This window comes from Salvelinus namaycush, chromosome 4, assembly GCF_016432855.1.
Source record: "Salvelinus namaycush isolate Seneca chromosome 4, SaNama_1.0, whole genome shotgun sequence".
Lineage (NCBI taxonomy): Eukaryota > Metazoa > Chordata > Actinopteri > Salmoniformes > Salmonidae > Salvelinus > Salvelinus namaycush.
The window spans coordinates 23,446,565-23,466,361 of record NC_052310.1 but is presented as its reverse complement, the minus strand read 5'-3'; the positions used below and the strand labels follow the sequence as shown (position 1 = coordinate 23,466,361).

The following is a 19,797-nucleotide window of genomic DNA, read 5'->3' as shown; positions in this document are numbered from 1 at the left end:
GGATGCTTTACATAAGTTGCTCTTTTTTATTAGACACTAATATATATGTCCAATAAACAGACGTTCAAAAGTCGGAATGTAAAGCAAAAACGACTGGAAAGTTATTCAAAAGCAGGTGTAGTGAATCAAGCATCTTGGGGTTACCTGAAATAGGTCAAAGTATATATTTTAAATGTTCTAATTTATTTAATCTTTATTTAACTAGGCAAGATGAACTCAACAACATCGACAGACACAAGTTACCTGCTATATTTGGGAAACAGGGCTAGCGGTCATTAGTTACATTTCAACCACAGAGATTCCCTAATTGAGGCGCAACAGAGTTCACCGGCAAATGCAGGAACACCGGAAATAATAACTAAACCAACGAACGAGAAATGGTGGAGGCTAGCAGATCGAAGAGACATTTTTCCGAATAAACGTGGTGAGTGAAAAACGTAATTACATAGCTCACTCCCTACCCGGTATGTCATTCTACTGTTATACGACTGTATGCGTTGTTTGTTGGCAACCTTGATATTTACGAAGTTTTTGGAACGGATTCCTGTTGGAACGTTCCTCAAATTATACCCACCCCTTCAAGTTTGATCACCCCAAACATTATCCCTTACCAAAGATAATGGTAACTCCTTATCCGTCACCGAGGCCGTTAACACTTTCAAAACTGCAGAGATCTACAGTATTGCAGCGCGTGAGGCACCTAATGTGGTGTATAGCTTGACTAGAAAGCTAGCTAGCAGCAAAACAACCTCCGTTTACAACATAGTAGCACGCTATATTTGTTTGAGGTCAGAAACCATTCACCCATGTGATGGGCTACATTCCAAACATTGTTTTCTACATAATAAATGCGAATCTACTGGAACACTGCCAGACAGTTGGCCAACGTTAGCTAATGGTATGGTCTCTGCTAGCCGACCATGTTGTCTTAAAAAAATGTAGGGTGCGATTGACGTTGTTTTGCTGACTTTAGAGATGCGGCAAGAGTAAAAAAATATATATTTCAGTTGATTGATCCAACCTGCATCCCGTACCCCGGCTCTAGTTAACTAGATACATTTACCAAAAACGTATTAATTTCAGTCTGCCGCCACTGTCTGCAGAGAGACAGACGAGTAATGTCGGTCCTGACAACCGTTCCTTCCAACCCAACGATAACCAAAATGTACTAGAAAGTGAAATTACGTATCATTCATCTGAACAAGGATAACATCGACGAAGTATTAAAAATAAAACACCTGAATCTGACTTACATTGAAATCACCCTTCGCGAGTAGGTCCTTTCGAAGTATGTCGACGTGGGGGATGGGTGTACAAATTATTATAGAACAGCATTATTACACGTAGTAAAATAAGATCACGAGGCATCATTGTTGATAGTAGTCATTGACAATAATAATGAAAGCAATTGAGCTCTGTTTACATGCATTTTTCTATCTAAATAAAATGTGCATGTCAAAAAATCATTGACGTTATCAACACTAACTATATTGACTCGTTTAAAAATCACAACCAAAGGCGCTGTTTTGTTGATTGGAATATGTTACAGTCCGCTTTACAGTAAACAAAAATATGATGATACAGGTTATTGAAATTAAATGCATAGGGACTAGATAGAACCACGGAGAGAACTGGGTAGTGGTGGATAGTCGACTCCAAAATAATCGATTCCTCGACTCCTTGCCTGTCGACTCCCTTTTCTAGGTGTCAAGCTTCGACTCATAAATTCAGTATTTTTGCAATGGAGGAAACTATTTTCCGTAGAACACAAACTCGCATCTTTCACCGCAAAGAAAGAGCGAGGGAGAGATGGGAGGGGCACAGCCAGGCATGTCCGCCACCAGGCAGAACTGTGCATCCGTTATCAAAATATGTAGGCTATAGCAATGCTGTATTTCACAATTTATTGCCTTGTAATGTCTCGTGCAAATTCACTAAAGTAGGGGCTATCAATGAGTAGGCTGAGCTATTCTACACGCAACAGACCGAAGGAAAAGAGGAGCAAGCGAGGGAGAGAGAAGATAGGGTCAGGCAGAAAGACTGTTAGAACCATGCGCATAGGCTGTATCTTGGTCATCTGTATCTAGCTATGCCTCGTAAATTACCAAAGGTATATTAAAGTATTAGGAAGGACGTCTACCATGAATGGATCGCAAAAATAATGGTTATGATCACACTTCCTCAATATAAATATTATGGGGAGACCTATATTTTTTGTCAACGCACATACTTGGATAATAATTACAAAACCAACGTCTCTAGTAATACCCGTCCGAATAGGGCTATAACATGTCAAAGAATTGGCTTATCAGCATCGAGTGCGCAGTATCATCGCATGGGATCCGTCGAGGCTGCACACGGTAGAAATATCACTGAAATATTATAGATGTAACTTCTTACACATCACCTTCTATAGTCAAACAAAATAGTCCTTTAATATGCAACTGGGGGGCATCATGCTCTTGCCAGTCCTCTGAAACGCAGTAAGGACTGCAATAATGAGGTTGCGCGTACGTGTGTGTGCATCAGTTTCAGCGTGTTTTTGGAGTTGGGCAAGAGTCGGAGTAGACTCCAAAAATCCTTAAATCGCGCACAACTGGAACCGCGTTCATCAGGACAAAACTTTTTAAATTGTTTTATTTTATTTAACCTTTATTTAACTAGGCCAGTCATTTAAGAACAAATTCTTATTTACAATGACGGCCTACCAAAAGGCAAAAGGCCTCCTGCGGGGGACAGGCCCTGGGATTAAAAATACAAAATAAATACAATATAAATATAGGACAAAACACACATCACAACAACAGAGACAACACAACACTACATAAAGGGAGACCTAAGATAACAACATAGCAAGGCAGCAACACATGACAACACAGCATGGTAGCAGCACAAAACATGGTACAAACATTATTGGGCACAGACAACAGCACAAAGGGCAGAGACTACAATATATCACACAAAGCAGCAACAACTGTCAGTAAGAGTGTCCATGATTGAGTCTTTGAATGAAGAGCTTGAGATAAAACTGTCCAGTTTGAGTGTTTGTTGTAGCTTGTTCCAGTCAAAATTTTGGCCAACGCTCAGATAGAAATGTATGATGTAGAACAAACAATCAAATCAAATTTTATTTGTCACACACATGGTTAGCAGATGTTAATGCGAGTGTTGCGAAATGCTTGTGCTTCTACTTCCGACAATGCAGTAATAACCAACGAGTAATCTAACCTAAAAATTACACAACAACTACCTTATACACACAGTGTAAAGGGATGAAAGAATATGTACATAAAAATATATGAATGAGTGATGGTACAGAACGGCATAGGCAAGATGCAGTAGATGGTATCGAGTACAGTATATACATATGAGATTAGTAATGTAGTGTATGTAAACATATAAAAGTGGCATTGTTTAAAGTGGCCAGTGATACATGTATTACATCAAGATGGCAAGATGCAGTAGGTGGTATAGAGTACAGTATATACATATGAGATGAGTAATGTAGGGTATGTAAACATTATATGAAGTGGCATTGTTTAAAGTGGCTAGTGATACATTTTTTACATCAATTTTTACATTATTAAAGTGGCTGGAGTTGAGTCATAGCCACTTTAAACAACGCCACTTCATATAATGTTCAATGTTAGTGGTGGCCGCTCAATGTTAGTGGTGGCTGTTTAACAGTCTGATGGCCTTGAGATAGAAGCTGTTTTTCAGTCTCTCGGTCCCTGCTTTGATGCACCTGTACTGACCTCGCCTTCTGGATGATAGCGGGGTGAACAGGTAGTGGCTCGGGTGGTTGTTGTCCTTGATGATCTTTATGGCCTTCCTGTGACATCGGGTGGTGTAGGTGTCCTGGAGGGCAGGTAGTTTGCCCCCGGTGATGCGTTGTGCAGACCTCACTACCCTCTGGAGAGCCTTACGGTTGTGGGCGGAGCAGTTGCCGTACCAGGCGGTGATACAGCCCGACAGGATGCTCTCGATTGTGCATCTGTAAAAGTTTGTGAGGGCTTTTGGTGACAAGCCGAATTTCTTCAGCCTCCTGAGGTTGAAGAGGTGCTGTTGTGCCTTCTTCACCACGCTGTCTGTGTGGGTGGACAATTTCAGTTTGTCCGTGATGTGTACGCCGAGGAACTTAAAACTTACTACCCTCTCCACTACTGTCCCGTCGATGTGGATAGGGGGGTGCTCCCTCTGCTGTTTCCTGAAGTCCACGATCATCTCCTTTGTTTAGTGTATAAAATCAGGTCTGCTCTAGTCATGGTATTTCTATCTGCAACGTTTTTGTAATGAACATGGCCTGCTCACAGGAGGGTAAGGGTTTCCCGTTTATCACCGGTTTTATTATGAGCTAATAGTATCTTGACATGTAGCATTTTAACCAATTGAATGATAATGCACATTAAGGGTTGATGAGGAAAGCAACATCAGACCCGTGCCTTTCAATGAATAGCACTGTCAATGTGTTTGCCACAGTCATATCACACACATTCATATCAGACAATAGTGAAATACCATAAAAACAAGGGTGTCATTAACTTGTTTGTAGATGTGTAGGCTATTCTTATAATACATTTCCATTGTTGCACACCTTGATTTAGGCCTAGGTGGTTTTACTATTCTTTGTGTTGGGGAATTTTCTGTTCTTATTTATTTTAATTGTATCTAATTTATTGTATTTATTTATTTTCCTTAATGTCCTTGTCTCTTGTCCAATTGAGCTTTTAGTATTTGGCATCCCTAATATACAAAACCAGTGATTGCTGCTCTTAACATGTGAATAAGGACATTAGCCTTGTCATATTGCAGTTGCACCTTATGACTGTTTACAGCAGCAAAGCTTGAGAATAGACCGTCTCAAATCTTATGTTAGTCAAAAACTCAATCACGACTTCTTGGCTGGAGAGTTGCTGGCTGGCTGCGTGACGTCTCGCTGAGCCAGCTTAGAGGGTGAGGTCAGGTCTCTCTGTTTCTTTAAGCTCCGGAACCCAGTCTCACCTTCAAAGTCCCAGAGCCTATTTACCATGCTAGGAGGGAAGAAGGTCCCAGAGGAAAGTGTTTCGGGTGGGCCACAGAAAGGAGATGACCCTCCGCTGGTTGTCCACCCAACTTTGGAGACACCGTGTGATGTGTCTCCTGATGGCTTTGTGTGTCACCTTGTTACTCATGCTCCTGGCTACTCAGTCATTGCAGCATCCAAGGTAAGGGACAGTCTGTCTCTCTCTTTCTCCCCACACCATTATGCACTGTCTGTAGCTGGTGGTAAAACTAATAGATTTAGCTCAGTGGTTATTGTGAATGTACCAAAGAAATTCTACATATATTTGTGTAAATGCATTACGGATTAAACAACCTTTTAAATACAGAATTGATTAATGAGGAGTTGTTTGTCATGGCATACAGCTAAGCTGTATAAGTTCTGTTGAGACTTTGTTTACCTAGATGTCTGATGAAATTCTCTGTCTCTTTCCTTTTTCGAAAGCCACTATGCTGGGCACAAGGGCCATAAGGTGGAGGAGAGGGGAGCACTTTCCGACAATGCTCCTCCAAACACTCCTGTCCCATCCCACACTGCCCCTAACAGGAGGAAGGAGGTTCAGACACCCAATCTGCAGCATCAAAGAGACCCCAATGGGTACACCTTTATGAGGACAAGGAGGAGCCCTCCACCTGTAGCTTTCCTCAAAACACACAAGACTGGAAGCAGCACTGTTCAGAATCTGATGTTCCGCCTTGGGGAGAAGGAGAACCTCACTTTCGCCTTCCCCTATTACGCATACCAGTTCAGCTACCCAGATAGGTATGGGCACGACTACTATCTCATGTAAGATATGGTTACCTCTATTCATCTGATGAGTAGATATGTTCTATTGCAATGTTCAGATTATCAAATTTAGTGTCAGGTCTCTGGTACATTTGGAGCCCCTCCATTTGGTGGATATTAACTGCAGATAACTTTCACTGCTTTAACGTGCTTAACCGTCCTTATGGCTCCAGGTTCCGAGCAGACTTTGTAGATGAGCTGCCACCGGGTTCCTCTCAGTTCGACATGCTCTGCAGCCACATGCGGCTGGACCTGGGACAGCTGAAACAGGTGATGCCCAGGAACACCATCTACATCACCCTGCTGCGTGATCCTCTACAGACCTTTGAGTCTGTTTTCAGCTACTACACTTCCACTGTACCCGCCTTCACGCTAGCCAAAAAGGCAGCTGACACAGCTAACAGGAAGTCCGCCCTCTCGGTCTTCCTGGAGTCCCCAGAGTCCTACTGGGACCCTACAGAACCTGGGAATGGCCTAGCCAGGAACCCTATGAGCTTTGACCTGGGCCTCAGCAGCCAAGAGTGGAACGCATCCTGGCCCATGGAGCTGACTCAGCTGGAGGAGGCCTTCCAGCTGGTGATGATCGCTGAGCACTTTGATGAGTCTCTGGTTCTCCTGGGGGCTCTGCTGCAGCTGGAGCCTGAGGAGCTGGCCTATGTGCACCTGAACGTCCGCGCCCCATCGGACATCACCCCGCTGGAGGAGGACACCAAGGCCAGGCTCTGGGCCTGGAACAGTCTGGATGTGCTGCTCTACAACTTATTTCTGCAGGTGTTCTGGGAGAAAGCTGAGCAGTATGGCCTGGGGAGACTGAAAAGGGAGGTGGCCCTACTGAGGGCCTCCACACAGAGGCTCAGACAGAAGTGTGTGGCCAGAGAAGGAGTCCCCCCTGGTGAGCTGGAGGACCTGGTCAGGCCCTGGCAGACCGACACAGTCACCATCCTGGGATACGAGGTACGAGGGAACCTGACTCTGCAGGAAGAGGGGCTCTGTGTGCGACTAGTGCTGCCTGAGCTACAGTACCACTCTCATCTGTATTTCCAGCAGTATGGCCATGACATGAGGTCCATACCTACAGACTAATGTGCAGCACTTTCCCCTTTTATATACTACACCACTCAGAATTTCTGCTTTTGATGTATTTTTCCAATAAACCAAAAATACTAACATTGTTAGGTCCCTTTCCAAATGTATTTTTATTTTTTAAATGTGGATCTTCTTGTTAAAATACTATAACGACCTTAATTCAACTCCTAGCGACCTAATCAAGAGATGTTAGCCTCTTGGGGAAGCTAAAAGAGGCATAGTTCAGCCATAATCCAAGAGGAAGTGGCGTGTCTTTTTACTAGAAGCTCAAGGACATTATTTTAGCTATAATCGTTACATTTTTCAGTAGAATTTTCTGATTCTTTGGGTGGGGAGAAACCCCTCTTCAGTTATCAAACAAATGTATTTATAAAGCCCTTTTTACATCAGCAGGTCAAAGTGCTATACAGAAACCCTGACTAAAACCCCAAATAACAAGCAATGTAGAAGCACTGCAGGGTATCCGTTAAACATGTAATTCAAATTTGTATGGCCTAAACGAAATCAGTCTGATGAAGTTGAGTGATTTATTTATTTTTACTGAGCTTTTATTGAATGCTTGTGCTACTCTTTTTCCATGTAAAAAATATTAATAAAAAAAAAAAACAGGGCAAATGCAACCCCATATTGCTCAGAATGTGCCTCTTAATTGACTGATAGCAATTTTAAAATTATTATTTTATACTCTCCCCACTCAACCACATAAAACCAACATCTCTAAGAAGACAAATTGATTCCTTCACCGGTTCCATGTGCACGTCACAAGGTCTAAGGAATCCAATTTCCTAATCCATTCACAGAGCAGACATCCTGTCACATGACGTCAAACAGCAGCTCAGAGTCTAATGCTGGACAAAGTAGTTCAACAAAAGGTTGTAGTGGAGAGGACTATGGGATGAGCAGCCTATCTACACAATGATGAAATAGGGTCAGTTAGTGTCTTTCAGCCAGGCATAGAGTCACCCATGACTTCATGTAGAATAGTAAACAACGGAGTTGAAGGCAGGTTATTTGACGTAAGAACCTCAAAACCATACTAATATCAAAACCTTAAATTAAAAACAATTATAGAGAAACCTTCATTTAAAAACATTGTTACATTCATAAACACGTCCCCTTAAAACAAATAATTAGACCAAACTAATAAATACACAAGAATTGTGTCATTGGCCTGTTCTATTCAGCAACACCTCACCCAGCCTGTTTATTGCCTGTGGAGGTTGGGGATAAAGGCTAATGCTGGAGCATGTGCCCCGTCAGTAGCTGCCACTGATAAAGCTCAGTTCAGTAACCGTGTGTATGAGTTGGTATGTGAATTATGTTCCCTGCTGGCCACTCAGGGCACATTCAGTCAGTCTGTTCACAGCACCCTTATCGGAGTTGCCAACAACCGGATGTTCCAGTTTTCAGGGATACAGCTAATTCAACCTAGCTTAGAACTTTTATACCTGCTACGTTAGTTCACAATAACACAAACTCATCCATGCTGTTGCTGTTATTGGTCCTTCTCAGCCTCGCCTTGTCCTTGGTCAGGATGTGGGTGACAGAGTTTGGGGGTGCATCGCTCTCATCCTCCTGCCCCCCATCCTGTCCCTGACCCTCTGCAATGGTGAAGATGGGGTACTTTTCTGTTGATGATGAGAGAGCCTGGGGAAGAGAAAGAGATGAATGAGAGAACCATCTCTAGGAGAGCTCTTATATTTCCCCTCATCTCAATTTAACCATTAACCAATGACTGTATTGCAACATACTGTAAAAGCAATAATGTACTTGGCTCCTTGCAACTAAAACATGTTCTGCATCAGTTATACAGCATACTCTTCATATATGTATATTTAATCTCAAGAGTAAACAACAGCATCTTGTCCAGGGTTCAAATCCATAGCCAGCCTATTCCCCTGACATGGACACCACAAATAAAATCAAGTTGGTCACATTCACAGGATACAGGGTGTAAACGGTACAGTGAAATGCTTACTTGCAAGCTTTCCTCAACAGTGCAATACCCATTTATAAAAATAATACACAGTAAGTAATACAAAGTAGTAACAAAATAACAATTTTAATGTTCGGAATTTTTATGTTTGGAAATATATACACAAAAATAATATACAGTATAGCTTAGATAAATAATAAATAGTAGCAGCAATATTGCCTGTGTGTGTGTGCCCCACATACCGTGCTAACAGCTGAGCACAGTAACTCAAATTCCTTCTGGCTCTTGGCATAGAAGCCTATAGTGCAGCTGGGATCCATGCGACTGAAGGAGATCTTCCTGGGACACTTACAGTGAAATGACTGCAGGGGGAGTGGAGAGAAGTCCCCATTAAGGCGAGAGATGGTGGCGTCAGGATAGCCCAGTTTCTAGACCGAGATTTTATCTTGATTGTGTCACGAAAGCGTCGCCAACAGGTACAGACAGGTCGGTAAATAAGTGGCTTAGTGTTACACTGCTAGACCGAGATACAATCTTGGTCTAGGACCTGGTCTAGTGTCATGGATATAGAATAATGTATAGGGTTTGCAAACACAGCCAAAACAGGAAGAGAGCGCCTTCCATTACCTCTAAGGGGAAGTTATCCTGTGTGATATCTACTGTGGACTGGCTGTAGTGGGGGTCCAAGTACAGCAGCTGTTCGTCTAGCACAGGAGACATGAGCATGGTCAGAGTGAGGGTACAAGGACTGTAAAATTACAGAATGACAACAGGAAGACCATACACCTACCTTGGTACCCAACAAAGAACAGAGAATGCTTGGGTTTGCCACCAATGATTCCAATGCAGCATTCTAACCTCAAGAGATTCTTTGGAAAGATAAAAACACAAGAATGGTTTACCAATCTCTCACTGTGTTTTGTGGTTGTCAGTGTCTGTGTGCATGTCTCTAGCATGTTACTCTGACTTGACACATACTTTGACACATTTAATGTAGGTGGGGTTGAGGACTTCTCCTCCCAGGCGCACAGGGACCAGGATGATGACAGACTTCCAGGCTGGACTGGGTCCTGTGGAGCCCTCAGATAGAGGTCTCTCACACAGCCTCACCACGTCATCTATGTACACTACACAGGGACCACATAATGATACAACCTATTACTATGGTCTGATGGGTGCCCTGCCAAATAGTGAGAATGAGATAACAAGGGAACACTCACCAGTGCAGTCCTGTGCTACATACACTGTCAGATTGGACACATCTGCTGATGCTGCGTCAACAGCCAGACTAAAACAAACAGACAACCCACATCACTAAGGGAAGATGTATTGTATGGAATACAGATGGCTGGGGGGGGGCAGGTTTAGATTCTAAGTTCTCACCGAAGTATGTGTGCTACAAAGGAGGGGCCATACCAGTCCCCTGCCTTCTTCCCTGAGCTTGTGCCCTGTTCCACCAGCTGATGCAGCCCGAACGGGGCGATGGGATGATCCCCAAACCAGGACACCACCCGTCTGTGAGTGACCTCAGTCCGGCTCTCCAGGAAGGACACTATGCTCTTCCTCCTTCCCTTCTTCGTCAACTCTGGACCCAAGGAGCGAGACTCCTGTACCTCCATGTCATCTTTGGACACATGGTTGGCAGAGAGCCAGGTCCAGCCTGGCAACAATAGAGAGACAAGGGACAAGGCTAAGTAGTGATAAACTGTAGTAGTGTGTTACTCAGGACATACTTTGAGATGCTACTGGAAACATGTACCTGTATGTATGTACAGTGGGGCAAAAAAGTATTTAGTCAGCCACCAATTGTGCAAGTTCTCCCACTTAAAAAGATGAGAGAGGCCTGTAATTTTCATCATAGGTACACTTCAACTATGACAGACAAAATGAGAAAAAAAAATCCAGAAAATCACATTGTAGGATTTTTAATGAATTTATTTGCAAATTATGGTGGAAAATAAGTATTTGGTCAATAACAAAAGTTTATCTCAATACTTTGTTATATACCCTTTGTTGGCAATGACAGAGGTCAAACGTTTTCTGTAAGTCTTCACAAGGTTTTCACACACTGTTGCTGGTATTTTGGCCCATTTCTCCATGCAGATCTCCTCTAGAGCAGTGATGTTTTGGGGCTGTTGCTGGGCAACACGGACTTTCAACTCCCTCCAAAGATTTTTTATGGGGTTGAGATCTGGAGACTGGTTAGGCCACTCCAGGACCTTGAAATGCTTCTTACGAAGCCACTCCTTCGTTGCCTGGGCGGTGTGTTTGGGATCATTGTCATGCTGAAAGACCCAGCCACGTTTCATCTTCAATGCCCTTGCTGATGAAAGGTGGTTTTCACTCAAAATCTCACGATACATGGCCCCATTCATGCTTTCCTTTACACGGATCAGTCGTCCTGGTCCCTTTGCAGAAAAACAGCCCCAAAGCATGAAGTTTCCACCCCCATGCTTCACAGTAGGTATGGTGTTCTTTGGATGCAACTCAGCATTCTTTGTCCTCCAAACACGACGAGTTGAGTTTTTACCAAAAAGTTCTATTTTGGTTTCATCTGACCATATGACATTCTCCCAATCTTCTTCTGGATCATCCAAATGCTCTCTAGCAAACTTCAGACGGGCCTGGACATGTACTGGCTTAAGCAGGGGGACACGTCTGGCACTGCAGGATTTGAGTCCCTGGCGGTGTAGTGTGTTACTGATGGTAGGCTTTGTTACTTTGGTCCCAGCTCTCTGCAGGTCATTCACTAGGTCCCCCCGTGTGGTTCTGGGATTTTTGCTCACCGTTCTTGTGATCATTTTGACCCCACGGGTGAGATCTTGCGTGGAGCCCCAGATCGAGGGAGATTATCAGTGGTCTTGTATGTCTTCCATTTCCTAATAATTGCTCCCACAGTTGATTTCTTCAAACCAAGCTGCTTACCTATTGCAGATTCAGTCTTCCCAGCCTGGTGCAGGTCTGCAATTTTGTTTCTGGTGTCCTTTGACAGCTCTTTGGTCTTGGCCATAGTGGAGTTTGGAGTGTGACTGTTTGAGGTTGTGGACAGGTGTCTTTTATACTGATAACAAGTTCAAACAGGTGCCATTAATACAGGTAACGAGTGGAGGACAGAGGAGCCTCTTAAAGAAGAAGTTACAGGTCTGTGAGAGCCAGAAATCTTGCTTGTTTGTAGGTGACCAAATACTTATTTTCCATCATAATTTGCAAATAAATTCATTAAAAATCCTACAATGTGATTTTCTGGATTTTTTTTCCTCATTTTGTCTGTCATAGTTGAAGTGTACCTATGATGACCTATGACACGTCTGGCACTGCAGGATTTGAGTCCCTGGCGGTGTAGTGTGTTACTGATGGTAGGCTTTGTTACTTTGGTCCCAGCTCTCTGCAGGTCATTCACTAGGTCCCCCCGTGTGGTTCTGGGATTTTTGCTCACCGTTCTTGTGATCATTTTGACCCCACGGGTGAGATCTTGCGTGGAGCCCCAGATCGAGGGAGATTATCAGTGGTCTTGTATGTCTTCCATTTCCTAATAATTGCTCCCACAGTTGATTTCTTCAAACCAAGCTGCTTACCTATTGCAGATTCAGTCTTCCCAGCCTGGTGCAGGTCTGCAATTTTGTTTCTGGTGTCCTTTGACAGCTCTTTGGTCTTGGCCATAGTGGAGTTTGGAGTGTGACTGTTTGAGGTTGTGGACAGGTGTCTTTTATACTGATAACAAGTTCAAACAGGTGCCATTAATACAGGTAACGAGTGGAGGACAGAGGAGCCTCTTAAAGAAGAAGTTACAGGTCTGTGAGAGCCAGAAATCTTGCTTGTTTGTAGGTGACCAAATACTTATTTTCCATCATAATTTGCAAATAAATTCATTAAAAATCCTACAATGTGATTTTCTGGATTTTTTTTCCTCATTTTGTCTGTCATAGTTGAAGTGTACCTATGATGAAAATTACAGGCCTCTCTCATCTTTTTAAGTGGGAGAACTTGCACAATTGGTGGCTGACTAAATACTTTTTTGCCCCACTGTATATGTGTGTGTGTGACCCACGTGCACAAGTGTGTTTTTTCTTTTACCTGGCGGCAGCAGGTGTAGCAGCAGCCCCTGTGCCAGGAGCATCTGTCCACTGCGCAGCATGCAGCCCCACCCACTGTCTGTGGTCAGAGAGGAACCATCCAGCTGTGGGAAGCCCCGCCTGTACGTCAGCCACAGCAGAGTGGCAAAGGCCCGGCGAAAGCACTCCCTCTCCACTGACAAAACAAAGGACAGACACTGGCCTTGAATATACAATTTTCTCAAATCCAGTTACATACCAGTTTACTATTAGGTGTGGGTCTTTTTAAAAGGGTGGAGTTACCCAACCAACAGAACATCTCTCACCTCCATGACTGAGCAGATAAGACTGTCCAAGCATGGTCAGAGGAGAGGTCTTGCTGAAGCGGGCCTTTGACTTGAACGACCAGCCTGGATGGGCAAAGGAAAACAAACTATAAAATTACAAACAATAACTCGCCCAAGCCTCCCCCATTTCCCCTTCACCCAAATCCATATAGCTGATGTTCTGAAAGAGCTGCAAAATCTGGACCCCTACAAATCAGCTGGGAAAGACAATCTGGACCCTCTCTAAGATTATCTGCCGAAATTGTTGCAACCCCCATTACTAGCCTGTTCAACCTCTCTTTCGTATCGTCTGAGATTCCCATAGATTGGAAAGCTGCCACGGTCATCCCCCTCTTCAAAGGGGGAGACACTCAAGACCCAAACTGCTACAGACCTATATCTATCCTAACCTGCCTTTCTAAGGTCTTCGAAAGCCAAGTTAACAAACAGATTACCGGCCATTTCGAATCCCACCTTACCTTCTCCGCTATGCGATCTGGTTTCAGAGCTGGTCATGGGTGAACCTTTCTCAAATTATTGCCTCGCCTAGTTCACCAACTACTTCTCTCTGATAGAGTTCAGTGTGTCAAATCGGAGGGCCTGTTGTCCGGACCTCTGGCAGTCTATGGGGGTGCCACAGGGTTCAATTCTCGGGCCGGCTCTCTTCTCTGTATACATCAATGATGACGCTCTTGCTGCTGGTGATTCTTTGATCCACCTCTATGCAGACGACACCATTCTGTATACCTCTGGCCCTTCTTTGGACACTGTGTTAACTAACCTCCAGACGAGCTTCAATGCCATACAACTCTCCTTCCGTGGCCTCCAACGGCTCTTAAATGCATGCTCTTCAACCGATTGCTGCCCGCACCCGCCTGTCCAGCATCACTACTCTGGACGGTTCTGACTTAGAATATGTGGACAACTACAAATACCTAGGTGTCTGGTTAGACTGTAAACTCTCCTTCCAGACTCACATTAAACATCTCCAATCCAAAATTAAATCTAGAATCGGCTTCCTATTTCGCAACAAAGCATCCATCACTCATGCTGCCAAACATACCCTCGTAAAACTGACCATCCTACCGATCCTCGACGATGTAATTTACAAAATAGCCTCCAACACTCTACTCAACAAACTGGATGCAGTCAATCACAGTGCCATCCATTTTGTCACCAAAGCCCCATATACTACCCACCACTGCGACCTGTACGCTCTCGTTGGCTGGCCCTCGCCAAACCCACTGGCTCCAGGTCATCTACAAGTCTCTGCTAGGTAAAGCCCCGCCTTATCTCAGCTCACTGGTCACCATAGAAGCACCCACCCGTAGCACACGTTCCAGCAGGTATATCTCACTGGTCACCCACAAAGCCAATTCTTCCTTTGGCCGCCTCTCCTTCCAGTTCTCTGCTGCCAATGACTGGAACGAACTGCAAAAATCCCTAAAGCTGGAGACTCTTATCTCCCTCACAAGCTTTAAGCACCAGCTGTCAGAGCACCTCACAGATCACTGCACTTGTATATAGCCCATCTGTAAATAGCCCATCCAACTACCTCAGCCCCATACTGTATTTATTTATTTATCTTGCTCCTTTGCACCCCAGTATCTCTACTTGCACATTCATCTTCTGCAAATTCTACCATTCCAGTGTTTAATTGCTATATTCTAATTACTTTGCGACCATGGCCTATTTATTGCCTTACCTCCCTTATCCTACCTCATTTGCACATGCTGTATATAAACTTTTTCTACTGGATTATTGATTGTATGTTTGTTTATTCCATGTGTAACTCTGTGTTGTTGTATGTGTCGAACTGCTTTGCTTTATCTTGGCCAGGTCACAGTTGCAAATGAGAACTTGTTCTCTCTCAACTGGCCTACCTGGTTAAATAAAGGTGAAATATATATATATATTTTTTTTTTAAGTGACTGGTCACTGTTAGGTCAAAACGGTTTTAGGCACACATACCATATTTGACATTGTTCCATGCTGACACCAACTTGGACTTGAGTCTGCCTCTCTTCTCATGTTCCTCTGGGTCATCCCGGCTCCCATCAGAGCCCTGAGTTCCCAGAAACACTGTGGAAAGGTGGAACCAATCATCTGGAGGGTCACCCTCAGGGCTCTGGCCCTCACAGGGAGAACTGGGATTCATGACTACTGGGCTTGACCAACTGTCTGGAGGTCGTTTCCTTATCGCCATATCAACCTGAGAGTGGACACAGCATTGAGTATTCAGCCAAGAAGAAACCTTGATTACCATCAGGGGCAAAGCTCAGATGTAAGCTGAGAGATATTGACTGCACAGATCATAATAGTAGCTTATACTAAGTCTTCTCTCCAGGAAGTAGCTACAAACGTATGTTAAACTGCATGACATGTTAATTATTCCCCTCAGTGAGTTAGACTGAGGGCATGTGACTAGCTTGTGATGACAGTAGGAATTTCAGACATGTATGGGTTTCTTTCAAATAGATAGACTATAGTAATGCCTACCGTTAGGCTTGTTTACACTGAGCTCCACTGTGGTCGAAACGCAATCATGATTAAATTAAGACAATGGGGAGCCAGCGCGAGATATGGGTCGGAATATAAATCTCAATGTAGGGATGGGATATGTATTATTACTAACGTATGCTAGCTAGCAGTAACCACGGTAGCCATTTTCGAATGGCAGTGTCAGCCAATCAACTCCTTTGTTGTTCAACGCGACTTGCCATTCCATAATGGCTGCTGTGGTTATAATCGTGATTGCGTTCCGACCCCAGTGCAGCTCAGTTTAAACAATCGTAACGGTAGGGTCAGTATCTTCTGGCAAATAATTGTGGAGCAGCACTTTCTTTTCAGCAGACACTGAAAATGCAGTTACTCACACAGTACAGCTCCATCTGCCTTCGCATGTAGCAAGTATCCAACTGTTTAATATACATTGAAAGATTTTATAGCTGGCTAGTCTACAGTGCATTCGAAAAGTATTCAGACCCCTTGACTTTTTCCACATTGTTACGTTACAGCCTTTTTCTAAACTGGATTAAATAGTTTTTTCCCCCCTCATCAATCTAAACACAATACCCCATAACGACAAACCAAAAACAGGTTTAGACATTTTGGCAAATGTATAAATACATTTTTTTTAAACGAAATATCACATTTACATAGGTATTCAGACCCTTGACTTAGTGCTTTGTTGAAGCACCTTTGGCAGCAATTAAAGGCTCAAGTCTTCTTGGGTATGATGCTACAAACTTGGAAACCCTGTATTTGGGGAGTTTCTCCCATTCTCCTCTGCAGATCCTCTCAAGCTATGTCAGCTTGGATGGGGAGCGTTGCTGCACAGCTATTTTCAGGTCTCTCCAGAGATGTTCAATCGGGTTCAAGTCCGGCCTGTGGCTGGGCCACTCAAGGACATTGAGACTCGTCTCGAAGCCACTCCTGCATTGTCTTGGCTGTGTGCTTAGGGTCATTGTCCTGTTGGAAGGTGAACCTTCACCCCAGTCTGAGGGCCTGAGTGCTCTGGAGCAGGTTTTCATCAAGGATCTCTCTGTACTTTGCTCCGTTCATCTTTCCTCGATCCTGACTAGTCTCCCAGTCCCTGCCGCTGAAAAACATCCCCACAGCATGATGCTGCCACCACTATGCTTCACCGTATGGATGGTTCCAGGTTTCCTTCAGATGTGACGCTTCGCATTCAGGCCAAAGAGTTCAATCTTTGTTTCATCAGACCAGACAATCTTGTTTCTTTGGAACGCCAACCGGGCTATTATGTGCCTTTTACTGAGGAGTTGCTCCAGTCTGGCCACTCTACCATAAAGGCCTGATTGGTGGAGTGCTGCAGAGATGGTTGTTCATCTGGAAGGTTCTCCCATCGGCACAAAGGAACTTTGGAGTTCTGTCAGAGTGACCATCGGGTTCTTGGTCACCTCCCTGACCAAGGCCCTTCTCCCCCCGATTGCTCAGTTTGGCCGAGAGGCCAGCTCTAGGAAGAGTCTTGGTGGTTCCAAACTTCTTCCATTTAAGAATGTGTTCTTGGGGACCTTCAATGCTGCAGAAATGTTTAGGTAGCCTTCCCCAGATCTGTGCCTCGGCATAATCCTGTCTCGGAGCTCTATGGACAATTCCTTCAACCTCATGGCTTGGTTTTTGCTCTGACATGCACTGTCAACTGTGGAAACGTATATAGACAAGTGTGTGCCTTTCCAAATCATGTCCAATCAATTGATATTTACCACAGGTGGACTCCAATCCAGCTGTAGAAACATCTCAAGGATGATCAATGGAAGCAGGATGCACCTGAGTTCAATTTTGAGTCTCATAGTAAAGGGTCTGAATACTTATGTAAATAAGGTATGTTTTTTATTTTTAATACATTTGCAAACATTTCTAAATACCTGTTTTTGCTTTGTCATTATTGGGTATTGTGTGTAGATTGATGAGGAAGCTCATTTATTTATTCCACTTTAGAATAAGGCTGTAACGTAACAATATGTGGAAAAAGTCAAGGGGTCTAAATACTTTCTGAATGCACTGTATATCGATAGAGCGCTAAAAATCTGTGATACGTTGTGTGATAAGTCAGCACCTGAATTGTTTAACGTAAGTAATACAATTCGTGTTGACAACCAGCTAACATTACAGTGACACGACTAGGGTTGAGGTAACTACATGTCTCAACATTACAGATGAATCGTCAACATTCTTTCCAACACAATGCCAATGGCAAGCACGTTGGCATTAATTTGTCACTGACGAGCTTCTTGCTGGCTGAATGAATGTGTTCAAACGTTGCATTGTAAAAATATAGCTAACAAAAATATTGTATATTGCTTTCAAATCTTAAGCTAACTCAATGTAGGCTAACTTGCTAGTGAGTGAGCTAATAGCTAATTGACAGCGGGTTAACGATATCTAGCTAGCCAACGACGTCCATGTCTTTATTATATTCTGTAAACAAGCTAACATTAGCTGTTCTTCTCTCCTGAGCTCTTTATAGTTGGTTATAATTTGCCCTCTTACCGTTATTTACATATCTGTCATCTTGTATGTTTCACTTACAAACTACTGTCAACGAAATAATCGTCTGAATTCGGTATCGTGATTGGTCAATAAAGGTCCAATGTTGCTTTTACCCCCATTGATTTACTCCCTCCACAGCGGCGTGTTCAGCATGACGCAACGTTTTGGAACTTTCATGTATATGCTACGTAAAACAAATATGCCTCTCTAACGTATAGAATAAGGATTTATGTATTGCTCTATTCCTGAAATGTCTATCTGCAAGGTTGGACAAAGTTTTGCTGAACGTGGCCCTGTTGTAGACCCCTCTGATATCCATTTAGAAGTTGTCTGTCAAAGTTATGTCTCACAACAAGAACACAAACAGGCACATGGTAATTTAAGGATTCTCTTGAAGGATTTTATTACTCTATAGGCTTTTTTTTGCATTGGTTTCATAACAGTGCCTAGGGAATAAAATGACATGGACAACAATGAACTGAGAGAAGTGTCATAAAAAAGTCAAAACTCACAAATAAGTCAACATGGACAGAGGCCATGGTGTATTGCAACTCTCTTATGGAATGACAGAAGTATAACTGCACAAAATAGGACAACCACACAGATTTGGTAAATTCTCTCATTTGTAGACTTACAATTTAGAGATATAAATAACAATTCAAAGAACAATGCACAAGTAAACCGTTTGAGAGCAATTGACAAATAATCAAATACAATAAATAAAGTGTAATAAATAGATAAATAAATACATATGACACAAAATAAAGTGCAATTTCCACGCACACCCCCACATACACAAACACAAGCTTTTAACTAGCATTCATCTAAATATGAGCTGTTTGTCGTCTCCTAGGAGCACAGTATCAGTATCATACATCTCTCTTTATCGGTCATAATACACACAACAAAAGTTTTTTCAAATTTTATTTAGACAAACAAGTTTCTAGTAGCTATATGAATGGAACAGTGGTTACAATAGAAAATCATGAAGATATGAGGGTAATATCTCGGATAAAATCTAATCTTGTGTCATTCAATTGTGAATTGATTATGTGTAAATTACATTTTTACCTCAAATACTATGTTCAGGACAGTCGTGTGATGACCACAAGATGGCAGTCTGATACAGGTATGGGCATGAACATATTAAGTTATGTCCCTGATGAGAGTGCTGCCTAGGTCTACGGTGGGCTCTCAGATCTCACTAGGAATTCTACATAGAACTTGCATATCATTACACATCACTGTAAACAACATATCCCTCAAATAAACTGGCACTTTTATTCGCACATTACATTATACAACGCTAATTTTGCATACATTGAAAAGGGAGAGAGTTCTAGCCTACGTTGCCAGAGTACGAGTAAGTCTCAAACAAGACTCCCATTCTATAGTATCAATTTCATCACCTGACCACACTTAACATATGGGTTCCTCTTCTTTAGTTCAATTCATTAGCACTGTATTAATTTCAGAACCTAAATAATTGCACATTTCACAATGCCCACTGGGCACAGATGTCAATTCAATGTCTATTCCATGTTGGTTCAACGT

At 43.0% G+C, this 19,797-nt stretch overlaps 2 protein-coding genes across 2 annotated transcripts; one reads left to right on the top strand and one right to left on the bottom strand.

Annotated features, from left to right (window-relative positions):
• The first annotated feature begins 346 nt into the window (after positions 1 to 346).
• Positions 347 to 7,579, top strand: LOC120046352 (galactose-3-O-sulfotransferase 3). The gene is made up of 3 exons (XM_038991516.1): positions 347 to 424; positions 4,983 to 5,803; positions 6,001 to 7,579. Exons 2-3 carry the CDS (start codon positions 5,649 to 5,651, stop codon positions 6,908 to 6,910), a joined length of 1,065 nt encoding a protein of 354 aa, XP_038847444.1. The 5' UTR covers positions 347 to 424; positions 4,983 to 5,648; the 3' UTR covers positions 6,911 to 7,579.
• LOC120046351 (cysteine protease ATG4D-like) lies at positions 7,053 to 18,353 on the bottom strand. The gene is made up of 11 exons (XM_038991515.1): positions 18,244 to 18,353; positions 15,199 to 15,439; positions 13,228 to 13,311; positions 12,924 to 13,097; positions 10,233 to 10,509; positions 10,070 to 10,137; positions 9,828 to 9,976; positions 9,640 to 9,718; positions 9,477 to 9,553; positions 9,092 to 9,211; positions 7,053 to 8,560 (listed from the first exon to the last, which is right to left on the bottom strand). Exons 2-11 carry the CDS (start codon positions 15,431 to 15,433, stop codon positions 8,375 to 8,377), a joined length of 1,449 nt encoding a protein of 482 aa, XP_038847443.1. The 5' UTR covers positions 15,434 to 15,439; positions 18,244 to 18,353; the 3' UTR covers positions 7,053 to 8,374.
• Between the last annotated feature and the right edge of the window lie 1,444 nt (positions 18,354 to 19,797).